Genomic DNA, 27,757 nt, shown 5'->3' on the forward strand with positions numbered 1-27,757 from the left:
CTTCCCAGCAGACCCTTGCATTAGAGATGAAGTGTTAGCTCCATCTCTTCATCTTCTGTGGCTTCCAATAGCACAACACACACACACACACACACACACACACACACACACACACACACACGCACACACCATACACCACACACACCATTCAAAAGAGACAATAACAAAGTTAAGAAGGAAACAAAAAGACCAGAATAAATCCTCTCCAGCAGTTTATACCCAGATAGGGATTAACAGTCAGCAAACAGCCGAGCTGAAAATAAAACCCTAATAATCACCTCCACCAACCTTGGCAGGGGAAGCTACTGTACATAAACAAGGAGCAAACCCCACACTAACTCACACTAATGATGCTACTTAGTCTGGAATGAAACATCTGCAAATGAACAAGCAAGCTCAGAGCACCAAGAGTTCTACAGTTCAACTCTGAGCTACACATATTCTCTTCTATTGGAAACATATAATTGTACTTTGGAGATTGCTGTAGATATGGTAATAACCACTGTTTCCAGTATTTCTGCCCTCTACTATTATGTCCAGGGACTTAACTCTATAAGGTCTAAAGATCAGGTGAATCACCACCTGGTCTTTTTGGGAACCCATCCATTTTGATGCACGAAGTACATCATTATCTACTGGGCAGATGGCACGGACTCTGGCATCTCATTCTAGTAACCTAGACACCAATAGCAAACAGTTAATGCACAGTTATTTTTTTCTAACTAAGCCTTCTGTTTTTGTACGTGAGTTTACTGCTGAAATGCAGCTGACCAAATCTGAGAATGGCTAAAAACAACAATAAGCTGGAGAAGCTTAACTTTTCCTGACTTGTGTTTGTGTCCTCTCATTTGAAGTGTGAGAATTCTATACTTGGCTCACAATTTCTCTTAATTTTAATTATTTTATTGCCTCCAAAATTGCTGGTGAGTTTAATATATAGGTCTTCAGATTCCATTTATTTAAATAAGGGTTGGCGACAAAAAACCTACCCAAAGGACCTCAGATTTCTCTACTGAGGATGGTTACTCTAATGATGGCTACTAAACTACTCAATAAAAGATGCAAAAGAATATAAAGTTCATAGACTTCACTGACCATATCCTAATATTGGTAGTATGGGAAATAAGAAGAATTTGAAATTTTAATGCAGGTTTAGTTGGCATACTCTACCTAGCAGAGTAATAGCAATTATTACAATAAAGTAATTAAGAATAAAATTTGTTCGAAATCAATAGAGAGTGATAAAATGTACTATATGTTAAAAGTAGCCACAACTAAAAGTTGATTAACATAAATACAAGTTAACAAACTTGATTAAAATAAATTGAGGAACAAGTGAAAACAGTTTACCTTTTTAAGAATTAAAAACAAATGGTTGAGTTATATTTTGACTACCATTCAGTTTCAGGACATAGAATCAGGCCGAAGAGTTCTCCCCCTCTCTCCATTCTTATGTTGATACTAACAAGTAAATAAGACAGGGCTGCTTGTCATATTGTTTGAATGGTCCACTATCCCTTTCTGGAGGCAGAAAAATACAACACCACCCTCTAATAATCTCCTACCAACCACCAAAGCAGATTCAGGGCAACTTTACTGTCCTATGTTTTGTCCTTGAGGTTTCAGTCCATTTTAGGTAGCATGCTTATATTTGTGGAATGGTAGCAATCCATTGGGTGTTTCACAGAAGCAGGAATGTCTTTTCAAATAAAACAATGCTGACTACATTCTGTAATATCTTTTAGAACTAACTTTAACCCTGACTCCTGTAAAAGTACATATAGCACTACAATAATTATATACCTATACATAGAAGTAGCTGGTCTGAAATCTTGTGGAATTTTTTAAAAGTATGGTTTTTATTTCATCGAACTTCTTTCTTTTCCCCATTAATGTGCTTTTTAAAAGTCCAGTGATGTATTATTTTATCCCCCCCCCGCAATAACCTGAGAGAGAATATTTTCTCCTCTAGCTTCCCCCCCCACCCCCCATGATTTGTTCAGGGAGTATATACATCTGTATGTACTCTCTGGAAATGTAAATCTTCAGGTTAAGGTGAAATAATTTGCAGATGGTTTGGCCAAAATGTTTTGCATTATTCTTGAAAATGGTCAAGAAATAGCAAATGACTATTGAAGAACTAATTTCCCTATCTTTTGATTGTCAATAAATCTGAAACTGGATCTAAGACAATTCTGTAACAAATTATAAAGAAATCAATCTGAAAGAACTTTGAAAATAGCATAAACATGAATTTGTCAAAGTTAATCCTTTCTCATATATGAATTGGATGACTATCTTAAAAGATTGTGGGAATGCTATAATTATAATCTATCTCTATCTTGTTTTCAGGAAAGATAAAATAGCATAGAGAAGTGGGAGAGGTCACAAATTTGGTGCTTAGATTTTGGAGGTGTCCAGACTCTAGTTGAACCAGTATATGCAGCTGTATTGGGCATCAGAAAAGCGGACAGTCCTTAGACAGGGCAGCAGACAGAAACAAACTATGGTTGGTGATCTCAGGCGTAGACTGCACCATTGTTCCATCCCAAGCCTTATTTAACCAAAACCACCACTGCCATGTGGAAGGAATATTCCTTGTTTTAAACAGATTCTTGGCATTTTCCTTTTCCTCACAGGGAATGCCCCATACTCAGATAAATGAGGTTTTTGAGTGGAGCCAGCACCCATTATTTATCAAAGATATTTTATCTGTGTTGGTTTATATCCATTAGATTATTCTGTGAGATTTAGGGTCATTATATTAGGAGAAGGGTCAGAAAAAACCCTTATGTTTTACTAAATGTTTTCTCTGTCATAATTTCTCTTGCAGAATCATGATGTACAAACCCGTTTCCTTGTAAATGTCTACATATTAGAAAGGATAGTAATGCCAGGATGATAATGGTTCACTGCATTTAGTCTTTGGAATAAAGAGAGACAATGGTCCTGTTTTCAGCCATCTGTTTAAATTTGTCTAATTTTAGAATATTTGGGATTACTAATAAAAATCAATAATAGGTTGATTTTTACTTAAGTCCCATTTTCCTGAGATCCGGACCATCCCCACCCTATTGGCCTTCCGAAAAGGGGTGAAGACCTGGCTTTTCCGGCAGGCCTGGGGCCGTTGATCTCGCTGTTGCAATCTGGCGAGATCTGGCCATGAATGGTGTGAATGGGTTTTAATTGTTTTTAATGTTTTAATGTTTAATGTTTTTATATATGGTTTTTAAATGCATTGTAAGCCGCCTTGAGTCTTCGGAGAAAGGCGGCATACAAGTTGAAATAAATAAATAAATAAATAAATAAATAAATAAATAAATAAATAAATAAATAAATAAATGTTTACCCATAGTAAAATTACCTCTGGTGCTTTCCATCAATTCCTTTCTCTGGGTTTGTTTGACATCCTGAACCATAAACTAACTTCACTACTTGGATTCCCAAACTGGCTTAGCTGAAAGTTGATGGGTTAATTTATGTTGCAATGTCTCATGCAACTATACTGAGGGTCCTGCTAATTTGTTTCCTGGCATAAATCTTTATCTTTTTTCATGGTTCTCTAATCCTCATTAGATGATACTGTGCATCCAAAAATAAAATATGCTAAGGCAGGGATGTGAAACTGTCATCATCACGGCGGCATCACGTGACATATCGGGACTTTTTCCCCCTTTGCTAAACCAAGTGTGGGCATGGCCAGCGAGTGACGCATCCAGCCTGCGGGCCAGGAGTTTGATGGCCCTTTGCTAAGGCAACACAGAAGAATGAAATGACCCTTACCTAAGTGCAGCTATGTGAATGCAGCAAGGTATGTTAAAGTCAACTTTCTGATTATTGCCAGCTTTTCTAACTTGGCTGCCTTCTTTATTTCTTGGAAATTGCTTAGTTATACTAATGTAGCTTTTAATTTTAATACCAGCCTTACAAGATTCAGGTAATAAGACAAGCAGAATTAACTTGTATATTGAAAGTGAAGGAATGGAGAAATGGGGGGGGCATATTCAAATTCCATTTGAGTTGATGGCATAGTGTTGCAATGTGATTGCATTATCTCATGTTTAATTACACTGTATTATCTCATGTTCATCAACAGGTGGAGCAGCTGCTTTTTGCTCATGGGTTGCATTTTGCTTTCCATGTGAGTTAATTTGTTGTTGTTGTTATTAGTCACAAAGTCGTGTCTGACCCATCACGACCCCATGGACAATGTTTCTCCAGGCCTTCCTATCCTCTACCATCCCCTGGAATCCATTTAGGCTCACGCCGACTGCTTCAGTGACACCATCCAGCCACCTCATTCTCTGCTGTCCCCTTCTTTTTTTTGCCTGAGTGGCGCAGCAGACTAATGCTACTGTTAAAGGTAGTATTTGGCTTCCAGCTGCCTGCAATTACTGTGAGTTCAATTCTCACCAGGCTCACGGTTGACTCAGCCTTCCATCCTTTCTAAGGTAGGTAAAATGAGGACCCAGTTTGTGGGGGCAATAAGCTGACTTTGTATAAATATACAAAAGTATGAAGGCTATTGCTTAACGCATTGTAAGCTGCCCTGAGTCTCCAGGGAAGGGCGGCATATAAATAAATAAAAATAAAATAAAATAAATTAGGCTCTTCTCCAGTGAGCCCTTCCTTCTCATTAGGGGCCAAAGTATTTAAATTTCATCTTCAGGATCTGGCCTTCTAAGGAGCAGTCAGGGTTTATCTCCTCTAGGACTGACCGGGGACTCACAGGAGTCTTCTCCAGCACCATAGTTCAAAGGTCTTAGTTCTCTGGTGCTCAGCCTTCCTTATGGTCCAACTTTCACAGCCATACATTGCAACTGGGAAAACCATAGCCTTGACTATACACACTTTTGTTTGCAGGTTGATGTCTCTGATTTTTAGTATGCTGTCTAGATTTGCCATAGCTTTTCTCCCCAGGAGTAAGTGTCTTTTAATTTCTTGGCTGTAGTCCCCATCTGCGATGATCTTGGAGCCCAGGAAAATGAAGTCTGTCACTACCTCCATTTCTTCCCCATCTATTTGCCAATAATTGAGACAGCTGGATGCCATGATCTTAGTTTTCTTAATGTTGAGTTTCAAGCCAACTTTTGCACTCTTCTCCTTCACCCGCATCAGAAGGCTCTTTAGTTCCTCTTCACTTTCTGCCATTAGAGTGGTATCATTTGCATATCTGAGGTTGTTGATATTTCTCCTGACAATCTTAATTCCAAGTTGTGATTCATCTAGCCTCGCCTTTCTCATGATGTGCTCAGCATATAAGTTAAATAGGCAGCGCGACAATATACAGCCTTGCTGAACTCCTTTCCCAATTTTGAACCAAACAATGGTTCTGTGTCCAGTTCTCACTGTTGCTTCTTGACCCGCATATAGATTTCTCAAGAGACAAATAAGATGGTCTGGTAACCCCATCTCTTTAAAAACTTGCCACAATTTGTTGTGATCCACACAATAAAAGGCTTTAGTATAGTCAATGAAGCAGAAGTAGATGTTTTTCTGGAATTCCCTAGCTTTCTCCATGATCCAGCGTATATTGGCAATTTGATCTTTAGTTCCTCTGCCTCTTCAAAATCCTGCATGTACTTCTGGTAGTTGTCAATCCACATACTGCTGGAGCCTAGCTTGTAGGATTTTGAGCATAACTTTGCTAGCATGTGAAATGAGTGCAATGGTGTGATAGTTTGAACATTTTTGGCATTGCCCTTCTTTGGAATTGGAATGTAAACTGACAGTGACTGTAGCCACTGTTAATTTGCTGGCAAATTGAGTGTAGCACTTTTACTGCATCATCTTTTAAGATTTTGAATAGCTCAGCTGGAATACTGTCACCTCCACTAGCTTTGTTGTTGCTCAGACTTCCTAAGGCCCATGTGACTTCACATTCCAGGATGTAGTTTAATAAATGGCTTCAAACATCAAGCCAAAAAGAGGAAGAAATCAGAATGCAAAACATTATAATTATTTTCCACTAAATGTAGAATACCTGTAATAAACTGGAGGGTCAGTTTGGTCTAGTGATTAAGGCAGCAGGTTAGAAATGGGGAGACTGTGAATTCTAGTACTGTTTTAGGCATGAAAGCTAGCTGGGTGACTTTAGGCCACTCCATTTTCTTTCAGCCTAATCCATCTCACAGGGTTGTAAGTGTAGGTAAAATAAGAGGAGGAAGGAGTATTAGGTTTGTTCACTGCTTTGAGTTAGTTATAAAAATAATAAAGGTGGGATATATAGTAAATAAAAAGAAAATGCAGGTATCTTACGTACAAAAGATATAAGCTGTGAGGTAACAATATACCGAAATCTTAGCATATTTATTTGAAGTGTAACTTTATCAAAATGAACAGAAAATTTATAACATTTGTGTTAATGTGCTATTTCTGCTTCACAAATCTAAAATGTGGGACAAAGCTGACTCCCCAATAACAATAGAACTTAGACTTACATTCCACTTCATAGTGCTTTCTTCTGTGCATACCATATTTTTTTCCTAGTGATTTCTTTTGTTAAGTACATAGTGTAGTATCTCAGAGCCTGATTCTGTGCATGCTTACAGGTTATTGTAAGGTAGGACGAGTGGTATAAATCAGTGTTTCTCAATCTTAGCTACCTTAAGATGGGTGGGCTGCAACTCCCAATATTCCTTAGGCAATATGATGGCTGGGTAATTCTGGGGGTTGAAATCCAGACATCCTAAAGTTGCCAAGATTGAGAACCACTGGTTTAAATTACCTCTGGCCCCATGAAACTTTGATTGGATTTGCTATTTCTGGGGAACTCTGCATTTCCTTTGTTAATTTTTCAGTCTGGAAAATCTCTTGAGTATCATTCCCTTTGTGGATGTCTCCTCCCTATCTCTCCTGGCAATAGTTCAGCTGCCATAAGACTCTCATAGTAATAATAACAGCTGATTTAAATCTCCTGGCTCAGCTTTCTAGTTGCTCCAACTGAGGTTTCAGTACAACAGTTTAAAAATATACTGCTTTTTTTTGGAGTATAAATCACTCTGGAGTATAAGATGCGCATTAGTTTTTGGGGAGGAAAACAACAACAAAAAATTATGTCTCTGCCTACCAGCATCCATCAGTATTCATCTGGCTAGCGTCCTTGCAGCAAACAGCAAATAGCCTGGTAAGCTTCAGCATGTTATCACAGCCTGATTCAGCATGAGCAGCTGATTGGTGGTTGGATCAGCCTCCTGGAATACCACCAATCAGATGTTCCAGGCTGCGGGGATCACCACAGCCCATTGCCGCCTCTGCGCATTGTATTTTTGGCCTCTGCGCATCATGTTTTTGGCCTCTGCATGCCCTATTTTTGGTCTCCGAGTGTCACATTTTCGGCTGGTTCCAGGCAGCAAGGATTGCTGCTGCTGTTGCCACTGATCCCTGCTGCCTGGAACTGGCCAAAAATGCGATGCACAGAGACCAAAAATGGGGCATGCGGAGCCAAAAATGCAACATGCGGAGGTGGCAATCAGTGGTGATATGTTGTGGCGATCCCCGCAGCCTGGAACAGGTCTAATATGGAGTGTGTGGAGGCTGAAACTGCAATGAATGGAGGCCAAAAACCGCTGAAGGGTGGGAGCCAACAGATATGTGGGGCTCGGCAACATTCAGTGTATAAGATGCACTGCAATTTTCACCCACTTTAAGGGGTGGGGGGAGTGCGTCTTATACGCTAAAACGTATGGTATATCACTTGAAGCAAGACAACCCTGTGAAAAATGAAAAGGAACAGGACAGGGCTCACAAAGCTATTTCAAATCACTAAGCTGGAAGGAGTGAAATGAATGTTATCATTCTGCTATTGATAGATTGAAAATAATGTCACAAAATAATTGTGCACTAAGTGACTTGGTATTTCTGGCATAAATAATATAGTCTTAGAAGTTCAGGTGTTTGTTGAAATGATCTCACTATGTTACTTCTAACTATAAAAGCTTTATTTGGAGGCTTTTAAATAGCCTCCAGAATAGAAATAACCCTCTAAACCAGGGGTGTCAAACTCGCATCATCACAGCATCATCACGTGATGTACCATGAGTTTTTTCCCCTTCGCAAAACTGGACGTGGGAATGGCCAGCGCATGATGCATCTGGCCCGTGGGCCATGAGTTTGACACCCCTGCTCTAAACTCATTGAAACAAAGTTTCTTTGGTAGGGAAGAAGTTAATAGTGAGACATACTCTAGCCATGGGTTTCAGTGAGGACTAGAATGCCTACAAAGGGGTCATAAGTAAAGATTATGAACTTTTCTTTCTATACTTGTCAAAGGCAAAGGACAAGTAAAAATCCTCAAATACCCCAGCCAGGATAGCATTGAAAAACTCCACATTGAAAAGAGACACATTGGTAGAATTTAAAGTGGAAGACAGATGACAAAATGTTATCTTCACCATTTTAATTCATTTTCTTCAAATTTCCTTAATTTTTTTTCTTTTTCTCACAGAAATGGAGAACAAATAGCACTGTTCTTAAAGACAGAACATGCCAAAAAATTATATACTTTCTGTCTCGGTACTACATTACAGTTGCTAAAGCAATGTTAATTTGATATATGGGTTGCAACCCATGGCTGTATTTGTCCATTTTTCATTATCTGACATTATCCTAGTACTGTAATATGAAAATAGACACAAAATGTTTTCTGTTGATTCCTGTGATTAACTTGATCGAAGTATTGTTCTTAGTAAGTTTCTCTTTGTCATTTTCAAAAAGATAGTTTTGTGTTTTGATGGGAAACTGAGAGACACTTCTATGGAATAATCCCAACTTTTTGTTTTCTGAAATCCTGGGAATATTTATTGTTGACAGATTCCATTTTTAGCAGTTAGAATGACAAATGGATGTTTCTAGCTAAGCAGTGGTAGTGGTGTCATAACAATTCATCCAATATAGATGATGAATTTCATGGATGCTGCACTTGTAGGACTGCAAGATCACTCAGTGAGCCATAAGGTAAATATATCTATATCTCCAACCAGTTTAGGTCTAGTCTATCCAACTATCCCTATTCTAACTTCCTTCCAGACATGTTGAGATTTCAGTTCTCAGAATTCCCAGACAGCATGGCCTTCGGCTTTACAATCAAGATGACTGGGCCTCTTAAAATATTGAATGAAATGAGTTGCATTACCATAATGTGGAAATTGCTTTTGGCTTTGCAGAGAGAAGGAGGAAAGTCTCAGCAGTGGGGAGCAAACTGGCAAAATGAGTGAGGCCGTAGAAGTATTAAGGTTTGCTGCAAGAGAGTAAATGGGGAAAGAGGGCTAGAGTGTATAATAATAAGCACATGGTAGAAGTGAATAGCAAATTACTGTGAGCTGCTGTGCTAGGGTGCACCAAGATTACATAAAACATTTAAATGGCTTCAAACCAAGTCACAGCCTTATTCCTTAGGTTGACAAAAATCCTCCATCCCAACATTTTGGCTGACAGAGAAAAATATCCATAGTGTACTTCAATTACAAAATATTGTATTGATGTTTAATACTAACTCTTTAGTTACTTTCTCAAGCATATCCAGTAATAATTTTGGAAAATCTGCTGAAAGAAATAGAAATATTAGTGGAAAACAGTGTTGGGGGTTAGCTGTTTTCAAAATTAATAAACAAAATACAAAGAGGTTAACAACGAATTTGAAAATGAAAAAGCCAATGGAATTGATGGGAAAAAATATTTTAAAATTGAGAAAAAACATGAGTTTGTCTAAAACATCATGGTAGACAAATCTTATTGCTTTTTTGACAAAGTGACTAAATTAGTGGACATGCTGTGGATATAATTTTCTTGTACTTCAGTAATGAATTTGCTAAAGTAGACTACAACTTATTGCTTGATAAGATAGAAAAATGTGGGTTAGAAGCATCACCATCAAATGTATTTGTAACTGACTGAGCAACCGCACTCAATGTGTGGTCCTTAATGGAACTACATTTACATGGAGGGAAGTATGCACTGGGGTACCCCGGGGTTCTGTCTTAGGCCCAGTATTCTGCAATAGCCTCACAAATGAAATAGATGAAGGGGAACTCATCAAGTTTGCAGATGACACCAACCTGGCAGGAATAGTCAACAATCCAGAAAATAGGCTTAAGATATAGAAGGATCTTGACAGATTTGAACACTGCACCCTATCCAATGTAATATTCTGTGAAACAATGAATATGTATTTATTTACATTCCCTCTACATGGAGGGAAGTATGCAGTGGGGTACCCCAAGGCTCTGTCTTAGGCCCAGTACTCTTCAATACTTCATCAATTATTTAGATGAGGGAATTGAAGGGGAACTCATCAAATTTATGGATGACACTAAGCTGGCGGGAATAGCCAATACTCTGGAAGATGGGCTCAAGATACAGAAGGATCTTGACTTGAACACTGGGCCCTATCTAACAAAATGAAATTCAATGTAGTGAAAAGTAACATTTTACATTTAGGCAAGGAAAACCAAATGCACAGATATAGAATAGGTGGTACTTGGCTCAATAGTAGTAACTGTGAGAGGGCTCTTGGAGTCCTAATGGTCAATCAGTTAAATATGAGCCAACAGTGTGCTGCAGCTGTCAAAAACAGCCAACACAGTCCTAGGCTGCATTAACAGAAGGACATAATTAAGATCATGCGAAGTGTTACTTCTGCTTTATAATGCCTTGGTAAGACCACACTTGGAATATTGTATCCAGTTTTGGCTGTCACAATATAAAAAAAGATGTTTAGATTCTAGAAAGAGTACGGAGAAGAGCAATGAAGATGATTAGGCGACTGGAGAGTTAGTCTAATGAAAAGGACTAGGGATGACATGATAACAGTCTTTAAGTATCTAAGGGGCTGCCACAAAGAAGAGGGGAGGTCAATATATTCTCCAAAGCACCTGAAGGCAGAACAAAATGCAATGGATGGAAATTAAGCAAGGAGAGATTTAACCTAGAAGTAAGGAGAAATTTCCTGACAGTAAGAACAATTAGTCAGTGGAACAGCGTGCCTTCAGAAATTATAGATGTTCCATCAGTGGAGGTTTTTAAGACATGATTGGACAACAATTTCTCTGAAATGGTCTCCTGCTTGAGCAAGGGGTTGAAGACCTTCAAGGTCCTTTCCAACCCTGTTACTCTGAAAATTTTGGGAAATACTTGGGTATCACTATGTCTAACATGAATTGTATATTATACCAGATTATTATGTTATGACATGGAATTAAATTAAGAACAGGTTAAGATGGGGGAAATTGCCGTTGTCATGGCTGAGTAGAATTTCTGTGATAAAAATGAATGTCTTGCCAATAATGATGTTTTTGTTTCAAACAATACCATTATGAAAATCAATGTACCATTTAAACAATGGCAGAAATATATATCTAAGTTGTATGGTAAGTGAAAAAAATCAAGAGTTAAATATAAAATACTGTAAGACGCAAAGGAACATTATAGGATGCAGTAGAAACCTGTGTTGTTGCATCTCCAGATGTAACAGTAGAACACCTCAAATTCTTGGATATGTCTGAGAACCAGACAATCCACCTTAGACTGGGAGTATTCAGATTTTTTGTCTGATTCCAGTTTTTGCCTGACACTGCTCTGTAACTATCCTGTTCCAACCTCCATATAATTCTTCTTAGTTTGTAGACTTGATTACTTGTTGCACTAGCTTCTAGTAATTTTGAAGAACCAAGGAGGAGGCCTCCAAACCAGACATTCGGTTCTGAAACAGATAGGTGGCAATGTTGGATTGGCAAGCCTAGGCACATTTCCTATTGACGAACTCTCTTATGCTTAGCATAAGCTTTGACACGCAGAACAGTTATGTCAGCTCCTTTTACAGTAATTATTTTTCTCTGGAACTTTTAACATTAATTCAACCTCCTGTAGTGGGTTTTTTGTGTGTGTGTGTGTGTTTCAAATAGACAGTGTGTTTCAAATATGTGATACTTAAGTCAATGAGAAATTCTATTGCTGTGGATATATTACCCAACACTTTCCCCCCTGATAAGTTGTCAAATATTTTTACTAGAATAACTACATTTATGATAATTTTTCTGGAAGCAGATTAAACTGTTTTATTTTAAAACAGTGTATCTCACTACAGCTATATCCTCATTTATGTGGTGAGATTGAAGTAGGCAACTAAACCTGCTAAAGTTTGCAGTAATTATGAAGATTGAAGCAACAGAATGCTCAAAATTAGTTGGGACTGGACCTAGATAACACTTATAAAGAAAATAAACCACACAATGTTCTAATAGCACAAGTTCTGCATATCAAGAACAATTTCTCTGTGAAATAGACTCACTTTTATAGCTCTTAATATTAGAAAGATAAACTATATGAAGTGTGAGCTAAATACCTCTAGATAATGGGATATTCAGTTATATATAAATTCCTGTTCCTTCATATGGTGAAAGCAAAATAAATCAGAATTTAAATTGAGCCTAAAGTACAATTGGTGGAATTTGAATGTAGATGTTGTGAATTTTTAAAGCATACCACTGAGTCTGAAAATTAAATGTAGCCAGCATATGACTAAACAATCAATCTACAAGACTAGAAGTCAAAAAAGCTTTGTAAATAGTAATCTGTTTGATAGCCTCATTAAATATCTAAATAGCATTCTCTATGCAGTTTATTGCTTCTCAGAACATTTTCTGCAGCTGCTAAAGCATGCTTTTCTTTTTAAAAATGTAAGCAGAAATGGTTCTGCAAACACTGGACTTGAACTGTTCATCTGTTGGCAGCATAAATGAAATCACAAACAGATTTGTACGGATTAGGTATAAAGGAGTAATTTATCTTGTAAGGATTTTATGATATTTTATTCTTTTACAATGTGTAAACATCTTTCTTTTGTGGGAAAGAAAGGGTTGTTTAGAATACTACTTCTATTTTGCTCTTGGGGAAGAATCAGTACTGTGAAAGGCTTACATAATGTAATAATCAGGAAGCCTGACAAGAATGTGACTGTTTTTCTCCAGTGAGAGCGACATCAAACTACTGGCTCCATTTAAACAGAACTAAACTCATTCTCTGCTAGTGAATAAAATGTAATGACATTTTCCGAACTAAATCCGTGACCTCCTGTAATTTCAGATGGTTGAAACTGTCATTCATAGAATGATGACATATTTTATTGCTTGGGAAATCAGCTGGCTGATGGAAATTATAGAGATTAGTTCCAAATTCCAACACTGATATTTAAAATTCTACACTTCCAGATTCTTAGATTTGATGCTGAGAAAGAATTTAGAGTCTTCAGGGATTGTTGCTAGGCCTGAGCTCCTTAAGAGCTCCTTAATTATGCCAATTATGCCAATCATGTAAAAAAATCTACTGAAAAGCAAACATTTAGATTATACTCTACTAGCCTATTTTGAGATGTTTTATTTGCAGCTAGATGCATCATGCCAGAAATTTATTTGGAATCTTACTTATTCAGGAACTAGTACTAGTCATTAGAATTAAATATAAATCGCTTCTCGGCCTTTTGGCTAAGATCAAGTGTAGAATTAAATATAAATAATACAATTATGGCTGGGCATATAGAGTATCTTCTTGTAATTTATGTTGGTACATTTGCTTATCAGTGTGAACTAATGTTGTGGAATTCATATTGTAAGATATAATGGAACAAACAATTATTTCCAAACCACATTTACCATAATCATCACCATTTCTCTGCTGTACACATTATATTTTATAGTTTTTATTTCCTGCCAGCAATTTTAAAGCAACACGTCTTTTCAACAAGATTGCTTTTCTGGATATATGCCTTCTCTTGCTATCTTAATTTATGGTGCTTGTAGCTGCCTTTCTGTCAGTGTATAAGAGTTCATGAGTTGGAATAGGCATAGCAACAAGGTCAGCCAATGGGGCTGTTTGGTGGTTCAGACAATTAGGAGCCTGGGCATGGCTTAGCTCAACTATTCTGTATATAGGAGAAGTCTTGTCTCCTGGCCTGTGTTTGTACCTACTTACAATCTCTTCTCTCTACCACGTTGGAAAAACCAGTATGGGTACTGTATATTTGCCTTATGTGTTATTAAATATATAAAGAAGTTTTGAATCCTGCTGAATTGTCCGATTGTGTGTGCTGCAAAAAACTCTGACACTTTCTTTTTACTGTAAATACACCAGATTACTCTCATCATTTTCCTGTGGCCCCATTTTATGAATTTTTGATGAAATGCACTTCTGTATTTCCAAAACCTATTAATGTTTTTTATTGGAAAGGGCAGTTTGTAGTAATTCCACACACGCCTTCTGCTTTGCAATGTTTTTTAGATGCCACATCTAGACTGACAGCTCTCAATCATTTGGGTCACTTTATTCATTTCTAGTTTACTGATGTAGGCATTTCTCTGACACAATCCATAGATTCCATTACCAGCTCACCTGAACTTCTCTGAGGCTGAAGTCAATTCACTTCTTCTTAAGCATGACAGATGTGAATCTCAAAAAAATATTCTATCATTACTTTGCTTTGAAGCATGGTATGTTCTGGCTGTAGTAATGTGAGCTTATGGTTACATCATATTTTGTAGTTTAAAAGTATTGTTATGTCAATAGCCTTTCATTCCACTGATTTATGTGATTTTTGCATCAGAGGAGGGCAAGAGACCATCAGGATCATCTTTTAAATGACTCCCTTAAGCTGAGACCAGCAGAGAGAATAGGGCGATCTGTTTTTTGGCTCTGCCTCCAAATATCAACCCATACTCTACAGATGAGATAATGGTATCACACAAATAGAGATCACTTCTGTGCAAGACTGACTTACATAGCAATATGTATATAAAATTTGTCTTCTATTAAATTAGATCATTGGTCTATGTAGCCTGACACTAATTAGCACCTGCTATCCATTGGTATCATCCAATTGGCAATAGTTTTCAAAGAGTTCATGAAGGAACCAATGTAAAACTATCTGAAATGTTTCACTTTTCACATAGTGGGGACTGAATCTGGGGGTTTGAGTTCAGGATTACATGGGTTCTACTATGGTAGAGAAAAATTAGCACCTGATTAAGCCTGGAAAATTTGTGAAAATGTGAAACTGCTTTGAGAAGACATTAAACTAAAAGCAATGATATAATTTCTGTCAAATTGTCTTGGGTTGGCAATTAAACCTTTCTTGGGCCTTATGCTTCTAGTAAAGGTATCTGATCTCTTTTTCCTGGTAGGAATAAGATTAGTAAACATAATAACACAAGGTTTCTAAAATGTGCTGACACTGGGAAAGCTCATTTTTTGTCCCAACTTTGTTCTGTAAAGCATTCCTATGTAACAGTGATAGGAGAATTATATTAAACAATGATAGGAAAACTAACCACAATGAATATCTGTCTTATTACCCCATTTGAGAATGTCACAGCACCATCTCTGTTTTGCTCCATTTTATTCCATTCGTCTTTTGCACCATCAGACTGCATGGATATACGTTAGACAATTTTGGATACTTAAACTTCAGGTGAGTGTAAATAAATTGCAAGTGTTTTACATTTAAACTTTTTTTTTTTTTTTTACAATACAATGCCTCTTAAAAAAGAAAGTTAATTTATGAGAATATGAGAATAAAAATTGTTACCTGTCGCTTCCACCATTCCTTCTAGGATCACAACTATTTCTAATTCCTCTTTGGGCAACTGAGTTTTGGAAATCTCCCAGAAAGGACTCTGTTGGTTTATTTCATGGCTGATGATCAGTGGTGAAACCAAAAACAGTCGATCATCCCCAGTATAATAACCTACATTGATATCTGTTTGATTGAGAGGTATAAATTCCCCCTCCTTTGTCTGTTTCGATTTGATCAGCTTGGCTCGTATTGATGCTTCCACAATGTGTGAATTTCTAAGATCCCCAACTCGAAACATCAAACACAGCTTTCCATCCCGCATAGAAATTACAGCATTGGTAGAAAATACCAGAGTTTCTGCTCTCTTCTTGGGCTGTGATATTTTTACAAACATGCAGCCAACCATGAAAGCATTCACAATAGACCCTAAAACAGACTGAACTAAAAGCAGGATAATTCCTTCAGGACATTTGTCTGTGATAACCCGATAACCATACCCAATTGTAGTTTCTGTCTCTATAGAGAATAAAAAGGCTGAGACAAATCCATTGAGGTTGCTAACGCACGGTGTCCACTTCTTATCTCCTATGTGCTCCATGTCTCCTCGGATGTAAGCAATTAGCCACCAGATGAATCCAAAGAACAACCAAGTCACAGTATAAACCAAGACAAATATGAAAAGGTTGAATCTCCACTTGAGGTCGACCAAAGTAGTGAAGATATCGGTCAAATAGCGATAAGTCTCTCTCACGTTTCCATGGTGGACGTTGCATTTTCCATCTTTCCTAACATACCTCTGGATTTTTCTTTTGGCACCCTCTTTGCTTAAATGTTTTGGCAGATCTTCTCTGGCCTGTTTGGGCAACTTGGGTGGATGAATTGTAACAGGGCTTTCCACGTCCTGCTCCATTGAGTTTCCTTCCAGCACATTAGCTATTATTTAAAGAGAGAGAGAGAGAGAAAGGAAATAAATAGGAATGGTGACAATGCAAATAAGATTTTCAAGATCAGTTACATGAAGCATCTGAATTATTTTTGAACACCACTAGAAAATTACTGGAACTTACCATTTGTTACCAATAGAAAGAACAAGTGTTATCTGTATTATTTGAAATAATCTCTTACTTTTACTTTGTATAAGTAGGATAATTTAATATTCATAAAAACTGTTTAAGTTGCAGTTATATGCAAATTTTCTTAAGCAGGAGTCTGGGTAATATCAGAACTGTCTTTCCCAAATTTCAGAATTTTGAAATAGATTAGCTTTATAAATGGTAATTAATCAAATGGTATCAAGATTATTTCTAAGTACCACCACTCTGATCTTTTTGGAATAGCAACTGTGTACATTATTCTAACAAATTATTTTATGGACTTAAAGGTCAGAGGAACAGAAGCAAAGATTGGAAGTGCTTTACTATTAGAATGTTCAGAAACAAAATGTAAGATGATGATTTAAAACAAATATCTATTGCATTTATATGCTGCCACGTTTGATGAACTCTTATAATAGCAATAACATACATAAAACAAACCAATCAGTTATAAATATTAAATAGTAATAGCCTTAGTATAGTTAGTCCTCAAATTATAACCACAATAGAGCCCAAAACTTTGGTTGCTAAGCAAGACATTTGTTAAGTGCGTTTTGCTCCATTATATGATGTTTTTGGCCACAGTTGTTAAGTGAATCACTGCAGTTGATAAGTTAGTAATAGGGTTGTTAAGTGAATCTGGCTCCCCCATTGACTTTGCTTGTCAGAAGGTTTTTTTTTTTTTTAATTTGATTTATATGCCGCCCTTCTCCGGAGACTCAGGGCGGCTTACAATGCGCTAAGCAATAGCCTTCATCCTTTTGTATATTTATACAAAGTCAGCTTATTGCCGCCACAAACTGGCTCCTCAATTTACCGACCTTAGAAAGGATGGAAGGCTGAGTCAACCTTGAGCCTGGGGAGATTCGAACCTGCAGTAATTGCAGGCAGCTGGTCTTAATAACAGGGTGCTTTAGACCACTGCACTACCAAGGCTCTTTAAAAGGTTGTAAAAGACGATCATGTGACCCCAGGACGATGCAACCATTATAAATATGTACCAGTTGTCAAGCATCCAAATTTTGGTCCTGTAACCATGGGGATGCTGCAACGGTCATAAGTGCAAAAAACAGTGCCGTTGTAACTTTGAATGGTCACTAAACAAATGGTTGTAAGTTGAGGACTACCTGTAATTCCAATATTAAATAGAAAATATCTACAGTAAAATCATCCATAGTAACCTAAAACAAAGAACAAAGCTACAAATGAAACTCCTGCTAGAAATTCAAGCAACAGTTTTGATCAAGATGACCATCAATCACCAAAGGCCTTCTGTGAATGCTTTATTTCATATTATAAATCAATGTTGATATGCCAATCTCTGTTCTTTTATTTCTAATTCTGGATGTTTTTCTTTTCAGAAAGATCAAGAAAAAGGGTTAACTACATACATGTTTTATACATACTCATCAGAGATAAGCCAAGCCTTGAGTTTTTAACCAAAATACAATGAAAATGTGCCATGCACAAATAAGCCAATCCCAGAAAAAAGTCATGTAATATTCCCAGTTGGCTCATCTGTGAATAAAACATGGATTATCCATTTTTCATGGTATTTTGATAAAAAATTCAGATCAGATTATCCATGAATAGGCTTATCCACAAGTATATATGTGATTTACAGTACCTTAAAAGGTACTACCATATGCAGTAGATAAGCCCATCCTTGGATAAGCCAAACTCAATTTTTGGGTGCATAGAGGCACCTAAAATTCTTGGTTATTCATGAGTATATGCAGCATATAGATATTCTTCATAAATACTTTCCTCATGGGCATTCGCATAGTCATACCTATTCTACGTCTGGAAGAAGGGAAATATGCATATTGGTTGTGTTTTCTTCACTCCACAAATTCCATAGTCCTCCTGAGCCTAATAATCACGTACAGTATGTTGATGTTCAACAATTCTGGGTAACTCAATGCACTGAATAGTTAGGAGCATTCTCAATCAACTTTTGAAACTTTGAGATGATAATGTTGAAGATTTTGCATAGAAATGATGATTCATCACATAAGCAATTTTTGTGAAGAACGAAGTAACTCTAATGTCAATGCAGCAAATTATTGTCAGGACAGAATGTTGAAATTTCCATTAGGACACAGGTGTCAAACTCACTGCATGATGTTGCTGTCATGTGACATCATGATGTTTTTTTCCTTTCACGGAGCTGGGATAGGTGTGGCCTGCACATGACATATCTGGCCCATGGGCCGCCAATTTGACACCCCTGCCTTAGAACTATTCAAGTTTGGAAGGCACGTTTTAATGATATCTCAAGTGAAGCACACTTCAAAGTTGTCTTGCACAAGGCACACACTTACTTCTCCTTCTAAAGAATGAAATAAAGCTGCTATGTTGTGTTGTGTTGCTTCTGCAGCCTTCTCTCCATGAGCTATCCATGCAGTTGCTGGAGATCTCTGACGTGATGCTGAGCGCTCCACTGAGATGAACAGTGTTACCTCAGGCAAACTTAGTAGCCTTGGAAAGCTTTGTTTCTGTGTGTGGGATACTGAACTGACAGATGCCTGAATGTTGTTATTCTTTTGTAACTGTATATTATAATGCTATGGTTAATCTTGCTTCAATTTCTGCATAAACAGACTTCCTCATTCTTCCAAAAACATATACTATACATTTTCAGTTGCTCTCAGATTTTTTTTCAGCTGTTATACATAAACCTGCTTGGCAACAGATGTTTCACTCAAGTAGGGGATGTAAAACTTCAGTATGCAATGATTTGGATAGCATCAATCAACACCTGAGTATTTCATGAGGTTCTATTCAGCTGGAGCAGCTGCTTGTAGACTATTACATGATGCGAATAGTTCTATGTAAATACTGTATATTTGGTGACACAACTTGGATTATTCTATATTGCATAATAAAATATGAAAACAAGGGAATGGAGATTTTGTAATATCCTTCCTCTGGGGTGGGGTGGGAATGGGGATTTTGCAGTATCCTTCCCTTGCCACGCCCACCAAGCCACGTCCACTAAGCCACATGATGCCCACCAAGCCACGCCCACAGAACCGGTAGTAAAAAAAATTGGATTTCATCATTGCACTACTGTAGTATGGCTCTCTATTGCATATTAAACTAACAAAGTTATCCTAAGCAATTCTTAACACAGAACATAAATTATGCATGCTACTTATATTTTCTAGCACAAACGTATTTTGACAATAATACTAGCATTTGTGTGGTTCCTCATGTTCTGCTTTTTTTGCAAATCAGTCTAATACCACATTCATTTCATTGTAGAACAGATTATACCATTGGGAAGGTTTCCTAACATTTAGTGAAAATCTCCTTTCTTTCAGATTAAACCCATTGTTTGGGTGATTCTTTCGAACAATTGAAAATAAATTTGCTTCATCTATGAGACAGTGTTTCTATAGTTGAAAGTGGTGATCATGCCATTCATGCTTCAAGCCTAATTTATCTATCCTTCTTAAGTTATTCTTACAGGATTTGGGCTGTTATAAACCTACCATTCAGTTGAATTAAACCAATCAGACAGCCCTATTTCTAAGCTTCTTATTTCAAGCAATCAATCAGAAAGCAATTGACTATGTTCAGTCAATATATTATTTTTTCTTTAGATTTGCACAATAATATAAGATTATATTAAATCCATACATAACTGATCTGCAACATTTACATCAATTGATTGCCAAGGAAACTATTATGGCTTCACCTTTCAGTAATTTATATATTTACTTTAGAAGAATGTGTCCCTATATTTTACTTACTCATTTGAAGTTTTTGTTATTAATTAACTTGCTGTTTAGCCAGTTAATAGTTGGAACAAGTGGTTTGTTAGGTACATGCCAACTTTATTACCTAACAGTGGATATACTTTATAATAGATTCACAATTTTAGATGTACAGAAGTTTGTTCATCTTTTGTGTGAAATCCACTTTTACATGATAGCTATGCTTAAATATTTAACCTATAATTATTTTATATTATAATTGTCCTAAACAAAGCATACCCAAACCCAGGAGTGTTATATAACTTGCCAATGAGTTGTCTCACTAAAATGAGCAGTGAACTAACTGTATAGTGAAAATCATGGGATTCTCATTTCCCATTTAATCTAATTTAGGAGAATGAGTAAACATTGCTCAATTTTAGTCCTTGTAATGCTTTGCTAGCCAAAGTCATCTCCAATCATTGAATATTGTGTATAGCATATTTTCCAATTGTGGGAACTTTAAGAAGTATAGACTTCAGTTCCCAGAATTTCTCAGCCAGCATGGCAGGCTGGAGAATTCTGGGAATTGAAATCCATGTTTTAAAATTTCCAAGGTTGGGAAGATGTATAAAATAATAAAACACAGGACTTTTTCTCTGATATTTCATGCTCCCTACTCTGTTTCTGTGATGAAGAGCGTTTTTGTTTTGTGTGTGTGCATCTGTATATGTATTTACAGAACAGGAAATTTGATCAATAAGTGTTCTAATCTAGGAAAGCTGTGCACACAAAACATGGGGATGGGGATCCTATTTAATAGACTTTTGGTGTGATCTTTCTGTAAGTTATTGCATTCAGTTAAAAAAAACGATTTCCTGTAATGATTTCGAGTTTTCTACCTCCACAGTGGCCAGTTATCAGACCTCAGCAAACTAGCAAGCAAGGGACAATGTCATCTACTGTTTTTAAAAGAATGACTGAGCTGCACAGCTGTAAATATCATTTTTCTTGATGTGTATTCAGGTTGCTACTGTGTTGCATGTGTATTTTGCAGCGTTTTCTGCAAATTGAAAAGTATTACAAAACCTGAGTTTCTACTTTCTATAAATTGATATTTATATTATATTATTGGAAGGAATGTAAACTGAGTATTGAACATCCCAGCAGATATCCAAATCAGCATCAGCAAATCAGATTTCTAGGGGAAAAGCTAGCAGTTTCACAGCTCTAGGACGCTATGTTTTCTGCTGTTTGCATAGACATTTACACCCGTAGAATCTCTAACCATGACAGGGAAACAGAAGGCATGCTGTTATCCTGAGCAGTCATTGGTTATTTCTACAAAAAGCTATCAGCTAATCTCCCCACTGAGAATGCTGCCAGCATATTTTCAATTCCAAGAAAAGCCATTCACAGAAATTGCAAAGTCAAGAATCACTGACTTGGAAAGCAATCAGAGAGGTCATTCAATTGAACCCCCAGTTGCATAATAACATAGTGCAACAACCAGGCTACGCACTTAGATCATGCTCACTTCCTTAGGATCCTTTAATGTTCCAGAGCTTCCCTAGGAAAATCCTTTGTGGTGGGAAGTAATTCAGGCAGAAGACAGAATTCACCTGCCTCCTATCTCAAAGGTCTTTTAAAAGGGAAGCTTTTGTGTATAGGAATTCAAGACTATAGCATGCAACTCTTTCTTTTCCTGAGAGCATTTTTTTTCAATATTTCCCCCTTCCCAAGTTAAAAAAATGTATTTCAAAGAGGATACCACAAAGCTGGAAATTGTCTTGCCAAATGATCATCAGCTTGACAAATTAAAAAAATTAATATGTTTGGGACATTTTAGTTTAAAGAAAAAGGTTGAGGCACATTACTTTTTCTAAAATTATATCTGGTAAAGAGGCAATTGCAATGAGAGATTGTTCTTCCTCCATTATCCCCAACCCAGGAAGTTCAGGAGATATTAAAGGAAGTTCCTGAAGATAACTATGTCATCTTTTGAATAATTAAAGGGGTTTGCCTGGCACGTGAAATGAAGACAGCCATTTATGTAAATATGTTTAAACAATCTTTGAAAGATAGTAGGATTGGTTACTAGTTAGGTGATTGGGCACACATCCTCTTTTGGGTTTTTCCATAGCATCTGCTTGGCCAGGGAGAAACAGCTGGCATGTCGGTGTTGATCTGATCCAGTGTAGTGCTTCTTATGTTGTTATCTAAAACTGTGTATATATAGACGTATATTCCCAATAACATTTGAAATCTCCCAGCAATGCAAGCCACCCATTATTTGATTTGAATTATTGTTGAAATATGCATTACTGTGCCCTGTCAGACACCAAAGGAGATGCTGTTAAACACATATCTTGCTATTAAGCCAATTTTACATCAAGACTGGAATAACAATGACATGGTTTTGCATCAGGTATATTGTCCTGACACAGTATAAAAATAAACGAATAACAGACACAAACTCTTCTCTAATAAAAGTGAAAACAACAACTACACATTATAATGAACAGTGTCTGCAGAACTATAGTTCATAGAAAAGGAGGTCTAAACCTCTCCCATTGTAATTTTAGCAACAAATACCTATCCTAAAAATAAAAACCTATTACCTGTTTGCAAATTATTAAGGCAGTATTTCCAATCTTTAAGATGAGTGGACTTCATCTCCCAGAGTTCCCCAGCCAGCAAGGAATTGAAGTGCACTCATTTTAAAGCTGTCAAGATTGGGAAACACTGCATAAGAGGATCTTACAGCTGCCTTCCATAGCTGGGAACAGAGATGGAATTGCAGTGTTGTGTAACCTTCCTTTTTTTAAAAAATATGATTTATTATTTTCTTTTATTCATTAAACATGAAGCTCAGTCAACTGAACATTTAAAAATGTATCACAAATATCACTGGTGCTGATGGTTGATACGAGTTGCTGCCAGCATTCTAGGTGTCAACCAAGTATCTTCTTAAAATGTACGATGTGCATCTTCTTCATTGTCCTTCAGATATTCTTCCAAAGCCCTTTTTTCTTCTTCAACCATCTGCTGTATTTGCAACATTCCATGCCCACCTATTTGCCTTGGTAGATAGTCTATCAATGTCGTTGAGAGGATGAAGGGGATGATTCATTGTCATTATTTTTCTGGTCTTCCCATCCATTGCTTTTAATTCTGTTTGAGTCCAGTCCACTATTCCTACTAATGACTGGTATTGCCCAGATGTTGATTGCTTTGATGGTATTTCCTCCATTGAGTTTGGACTTTAAGATCTTCTTCACTCTATTGATGTTTTGACCTCTAATCTTTTACTTGACTTCAGTGTGCTTGATGTTGTCAGCTTGAAAGATACCCAGGTATTTGTAGTAATCATCTTCATCCAGATTCTTAATGTTATTTTCATGGGGCATCTTGATTCCTTCAGTTTTCACTATTTTTCTTTGTTTGATAGTGAGTGTGGCACATTTGTCCAATCCAAACTCCATTGCAATATCTTGGCTATATATATGAACAGTGTTGAGCAGCAATTCTATTTCAGATGGTGTTTTTCCATACAGCTTCAGATCATCCATGTAAAGGAGGTGGGATAGTCTGGCAGATGTTTTTGATGTTTGATAGCCATGGTCTGAGTTATTCAATATTGTTGACAGAGGAAACAGTGCAATGACAAATAGAAGTGGTGATAGTGAATCTCCTTGAAATATTCCTCTCTTGATATTAACTTCTCCAAGTCTCTCATCATTGACCTGCAATTGTGTCTTCCATTGTGCCATCGATCTTTACACAAAGCTTGTGATGATTCTACTGACTCCTGTTATTTCTAGGCACTTGATTATCCAGTCATGTGGCAGAGAGTCGAATGCCTTTTTGTAGTCAATCCATGCTACATTCAGGTTGGTCTTCCTTCTCTTGCAGTTTTCCAAAATCATTTTGTCAATTAGGAGTTGTTCTTTTATTCCTCTGCTATTGGGGCAGTTTCCTTTCTGCTCAGGTGCAAAGAGATTGTTTATAACTAGATGCTATTAAACTGCAACAGCTACCACATCACCACATTTTAACAATTTGAAAATTGTTGGTAAGCAGATAATTGGCCTGTAGTTGCCTGATGATGATGATGATTTGCCACGAGAGTTTTGAAGGCTTTTCTGGGGTGAAGGTTTGGAATGAAGGCTTTTTGACCAATGGGAGAAAATAGGGAGGGGGATTTTCCTGCCTGTCATCCATTCCTCAAGCTCAGCACAGACTGAGGGAAGGATGGCAGGCAGGAAAACTCCCCTCCACATTTCCCTCCCGTTCACCAAAAAGCCTCCCACGAGCCTCCCAAAAAGAGGGAAAAAGCAAAGCAGCTGGCCGCAGAGCTGCCAGCTTTGGGGAAACAGCCCAACAAGCAGAAGTGCTACGCCCAGAAAGAGAAGGGCAAAAGTGGTATTTGCACTGCCCCAAGGGGCCAGCAGGCTGCAGCTGGACAGTTGCCCCCCCCCCATGCCTGTGCCACCACTCGTGCTGGTCATGCCCATCTTCCCGGGCTTATTTTCAGGGTAGGGGTAATATTAGGCCCACCCGCAAAAATTAGGGTTGGGCTTATTATTGGAGTGGGTCGTGTTTTCGGAGAAACACAGTATATACCCTGTTTCCCCCAAAATAAGACATCCCCTGATAATAAACCTAATCGGGCTTTTGAGTACATGCACTAAAATAAGCTCTCCCCAAAAATATTTAAGCGCATGCGCAGCTGGTTCCCCCCATTTCCTCTGGTTAGGGTTAGGGAGACAGAGCTAGAAATCAGGTAAGATGGCAAGAGGAGCCTTGCTTCATGCGCTCCCAAATAATAAGACGTCCATGAAAATAAGGCCAAGTGCTTATTTCGGGGTTGAAAAAAATATAAGACAGGGTCTTATTTTGGGGGAAACACAGTATATCTATATCTATATCTATATCTATATCTATATCTATATCTATATCTATATCTATATCTATATCTATATCTATATATCATCTATATCTATATATATCTAAAGTGGGTAGACAAATCAGCATGCTTTAGCTTTTCTAAAAATATTTCACTTTTGCTGAATTGGATGACCCAATATATTTTAGCATCATTCTAATTTTATACTGATTCATGATCTTTTCAAAGTATATCTCTTAAAACACATCCAGTTCACAGGAGGACTACAGATAATTTAAAATTCTACTGTTTTATAAATTCTATATGGAAAGAACTAATTGTATTTTTTTAAATAAAGTATATATTTTATTCAGAGAGAACCATGCAGAAAATGTACATTATATTTTAAAAAAAGGTCTACTTGGTTCCCTGACCCAAGCCAAAGATAAATGTTTTTCCAAATAAAAAAATGAAATCTATATCATATATTTGATTTTTTTATTTCTTTTTTTTTTAGACAAATGCTGAACTAAGTTATATGCTAGAAAAAGCAGACTTTCTGGAATAGCTTGATTAGACTACAGGATCCTGATTCATAATTCTGACATATTGTTTTTGGCCATTGAAAGAAAGTATGCTGTGGAGTAAAAGTTAGCCTAATATTCTCTTGGTACTTTTTATGTGATAGGAAATATGCCTTTTCTTTTTTTTAAAAAAAAAGATAATTCAGTCATTGAATCCTCCAATAGTATCACTAAAACTATGGACAGATTACGAAACATGAAGTAGCTAGAGCCATCTGTTTGCAGAAATTTGTTCTTCTAGATGACTGTTAAAAGAACAAGAGCTTTGTCTTCTTTTACTGCCAGATATCCTAATAAGAATTAAAATAATTATTTGATGCATAAGTATCTTAAACTGTAATAAGATGTAAATTTATAAATAAATGCTAAAAGAATAAGAGTTAAAGTAGTTCTGTATATCCAATGTACAGAATGTACAATGTACTTTTCATTGACTGATAATCTTATCTCTTAATAATGCAGGAGCTAAAAGCTCTGAGGCTAATATTGATGCTAAAATATGTGGCAGAACACAAGACTATGAAAATGGAGCAGATGGTGCATTCTCAACAGAATAACATTAAGCATATCTTGGTTTCTTCCATATATTTACTGTTGTTATCTGCTGCTCATAAATACATAGCTCCATGTTTAAGTTCTGCAAGCAACATCTGGCAAGCCATTAATTTATCAGCTGACTGTTAAATTTCTATTAGCTGAAACTGATTTTAACATTACATGGTTGACCTAGTATTGAGCAATCAAACTCTCTGTCTCATTCATATTGAAATTTCAGACAAGTTCCATTGAAGTAAGCTAAATGAGCACCTATTGGCTTCTAACTATTATGATTGACATAATATTGCTACATTTGATTATTTGCCATTTATTATTTTTTATATAATATTTATTTCATATAGCTGGATTTCAGAAAAATCAGATGGATTCCAATGTTATCTTAATTCAGTTCATAAAAAGCATTTTGCTCAGACTTTAAAATGTAGCAGTGTAGAGGCAGCAGATAGAGAAATGGTGAGTCATTACAAAAATATGGCAAATGCCTCACTCTGGAGCATCAAAATCCTGAGATTTGGGACTTTACTATCATTTTGTAAGTTCCCAAAGACCTGGATTTCCATTGGGTATGGAATTGGGAGGTTAGATGAACCATTGCTGTGAGTTAGCAGATTTTATGGTTTGAGCTGACTTTGTCCATGTCTCTATCTTTTTCTCTATCTAACACTATTATTATTAATTATAGTTTTTGTTTGGTTATAGTTTTATATTTGTTGGGCAGAGTCACTCCTGGAAAATAGATGGGGAAAAAATAGAGGTAGTGACAGATTTTATTTTCCTGGGCTCCAAGATCACTGCAGATGGGGACTGCATCCAAGAAATTAAAAGACGCTTGCTCCTGGGGGGAAAAGCTATGGCAAACCTAGATATCTTACTAGAGACATCACCCTGCCATCAAAAGTGCATATAGTCAAGGCTATGGTTTTCCCAGTTGCAATGTATGGCTGTAAAAGTTGGACCATAAGGAAGGTTGAGCGCCAAAGAATTGAGGCCTTTTTTTTTTTTTTTAATTTGATTTATATGCCGCCCTTCTCCGGAGACTCAGGGCGGCTTACAATGCGTTAAGCAATAGCCTTCATACTTTTGTATATTTATACAAAGTCAGCTTATTGCCCCCACAAACTGGGTCCTCATTTCACCTACCTTAGAAAGGATGGAAGGCTGAGTCAACCTTGAGCCTTGGAGAGATTTGAACCAGCAGTAAATTGCAGGCAGCTGTGTTAATAACAGGATGCGTAGACCACTGTGCTATCAAGGCTCTTTGAACTATGGTGCTGGAGAAGACTCCTGTAAGTCCCTGGACCGGTCAAACCAGTCAGTCCTAGAGGTGATCAACCCTGACTGCTCTTTAGAAGGCCAGATCCTGAAGATGA

At 37.0% G+C, this 27,757-nt stretch overlaps 1 protein-coding gene and 1 pseudogene across 2 annotated transcripts in view; one reads left to right on the forward strand and one right to left on the reverse strand.

Moving 5' to 3' along the window:
• The window catches only part of KCNJ6 (potassium inwardly rectifying channel subfamily J member 6), a 109,125-nt gene that overhangs the window by 1,822 nt on the left and 79,546 nt on the right, over positions 1 to 27,757 (reverse strand). For both annotated transcript variants that reach the window (XM_034402343.2, XM_034402117.2), the window contains one exon: positions 15,575 to 16,495. In XM_034402343.2, the coding sequence (XP_034258234.1) occupies positions 15,575 to 16,472 (898 nt within the window). In that variant the 5' untranslated portion in view covers positions 16,473 to 16,495. The remainder of the gene's footprint in view (positions 1 to 15,574; positions 16,496 to 27,757) is intronic.
• LOC117657587 (U2 spliceosomal RNA) lies at positions 13,459 to 13,599 on the forward strand (annotated as a pseudogene).

The sequence above is a fragment of the Pantherophis guttatus genome, chromosome 5, assembly GCF_059756535.1.
Source record: "Pantherophis guttatus breed Tessera chromosome 5, ASM5975653v1, whole genome shotgun sequence".
Lineage (NCBI taxonomy): Eukaryota > Metazoa > Chordata > Lepidosauria > Squamata > Colubridae > Pantherophis > Pantherophis guttatus.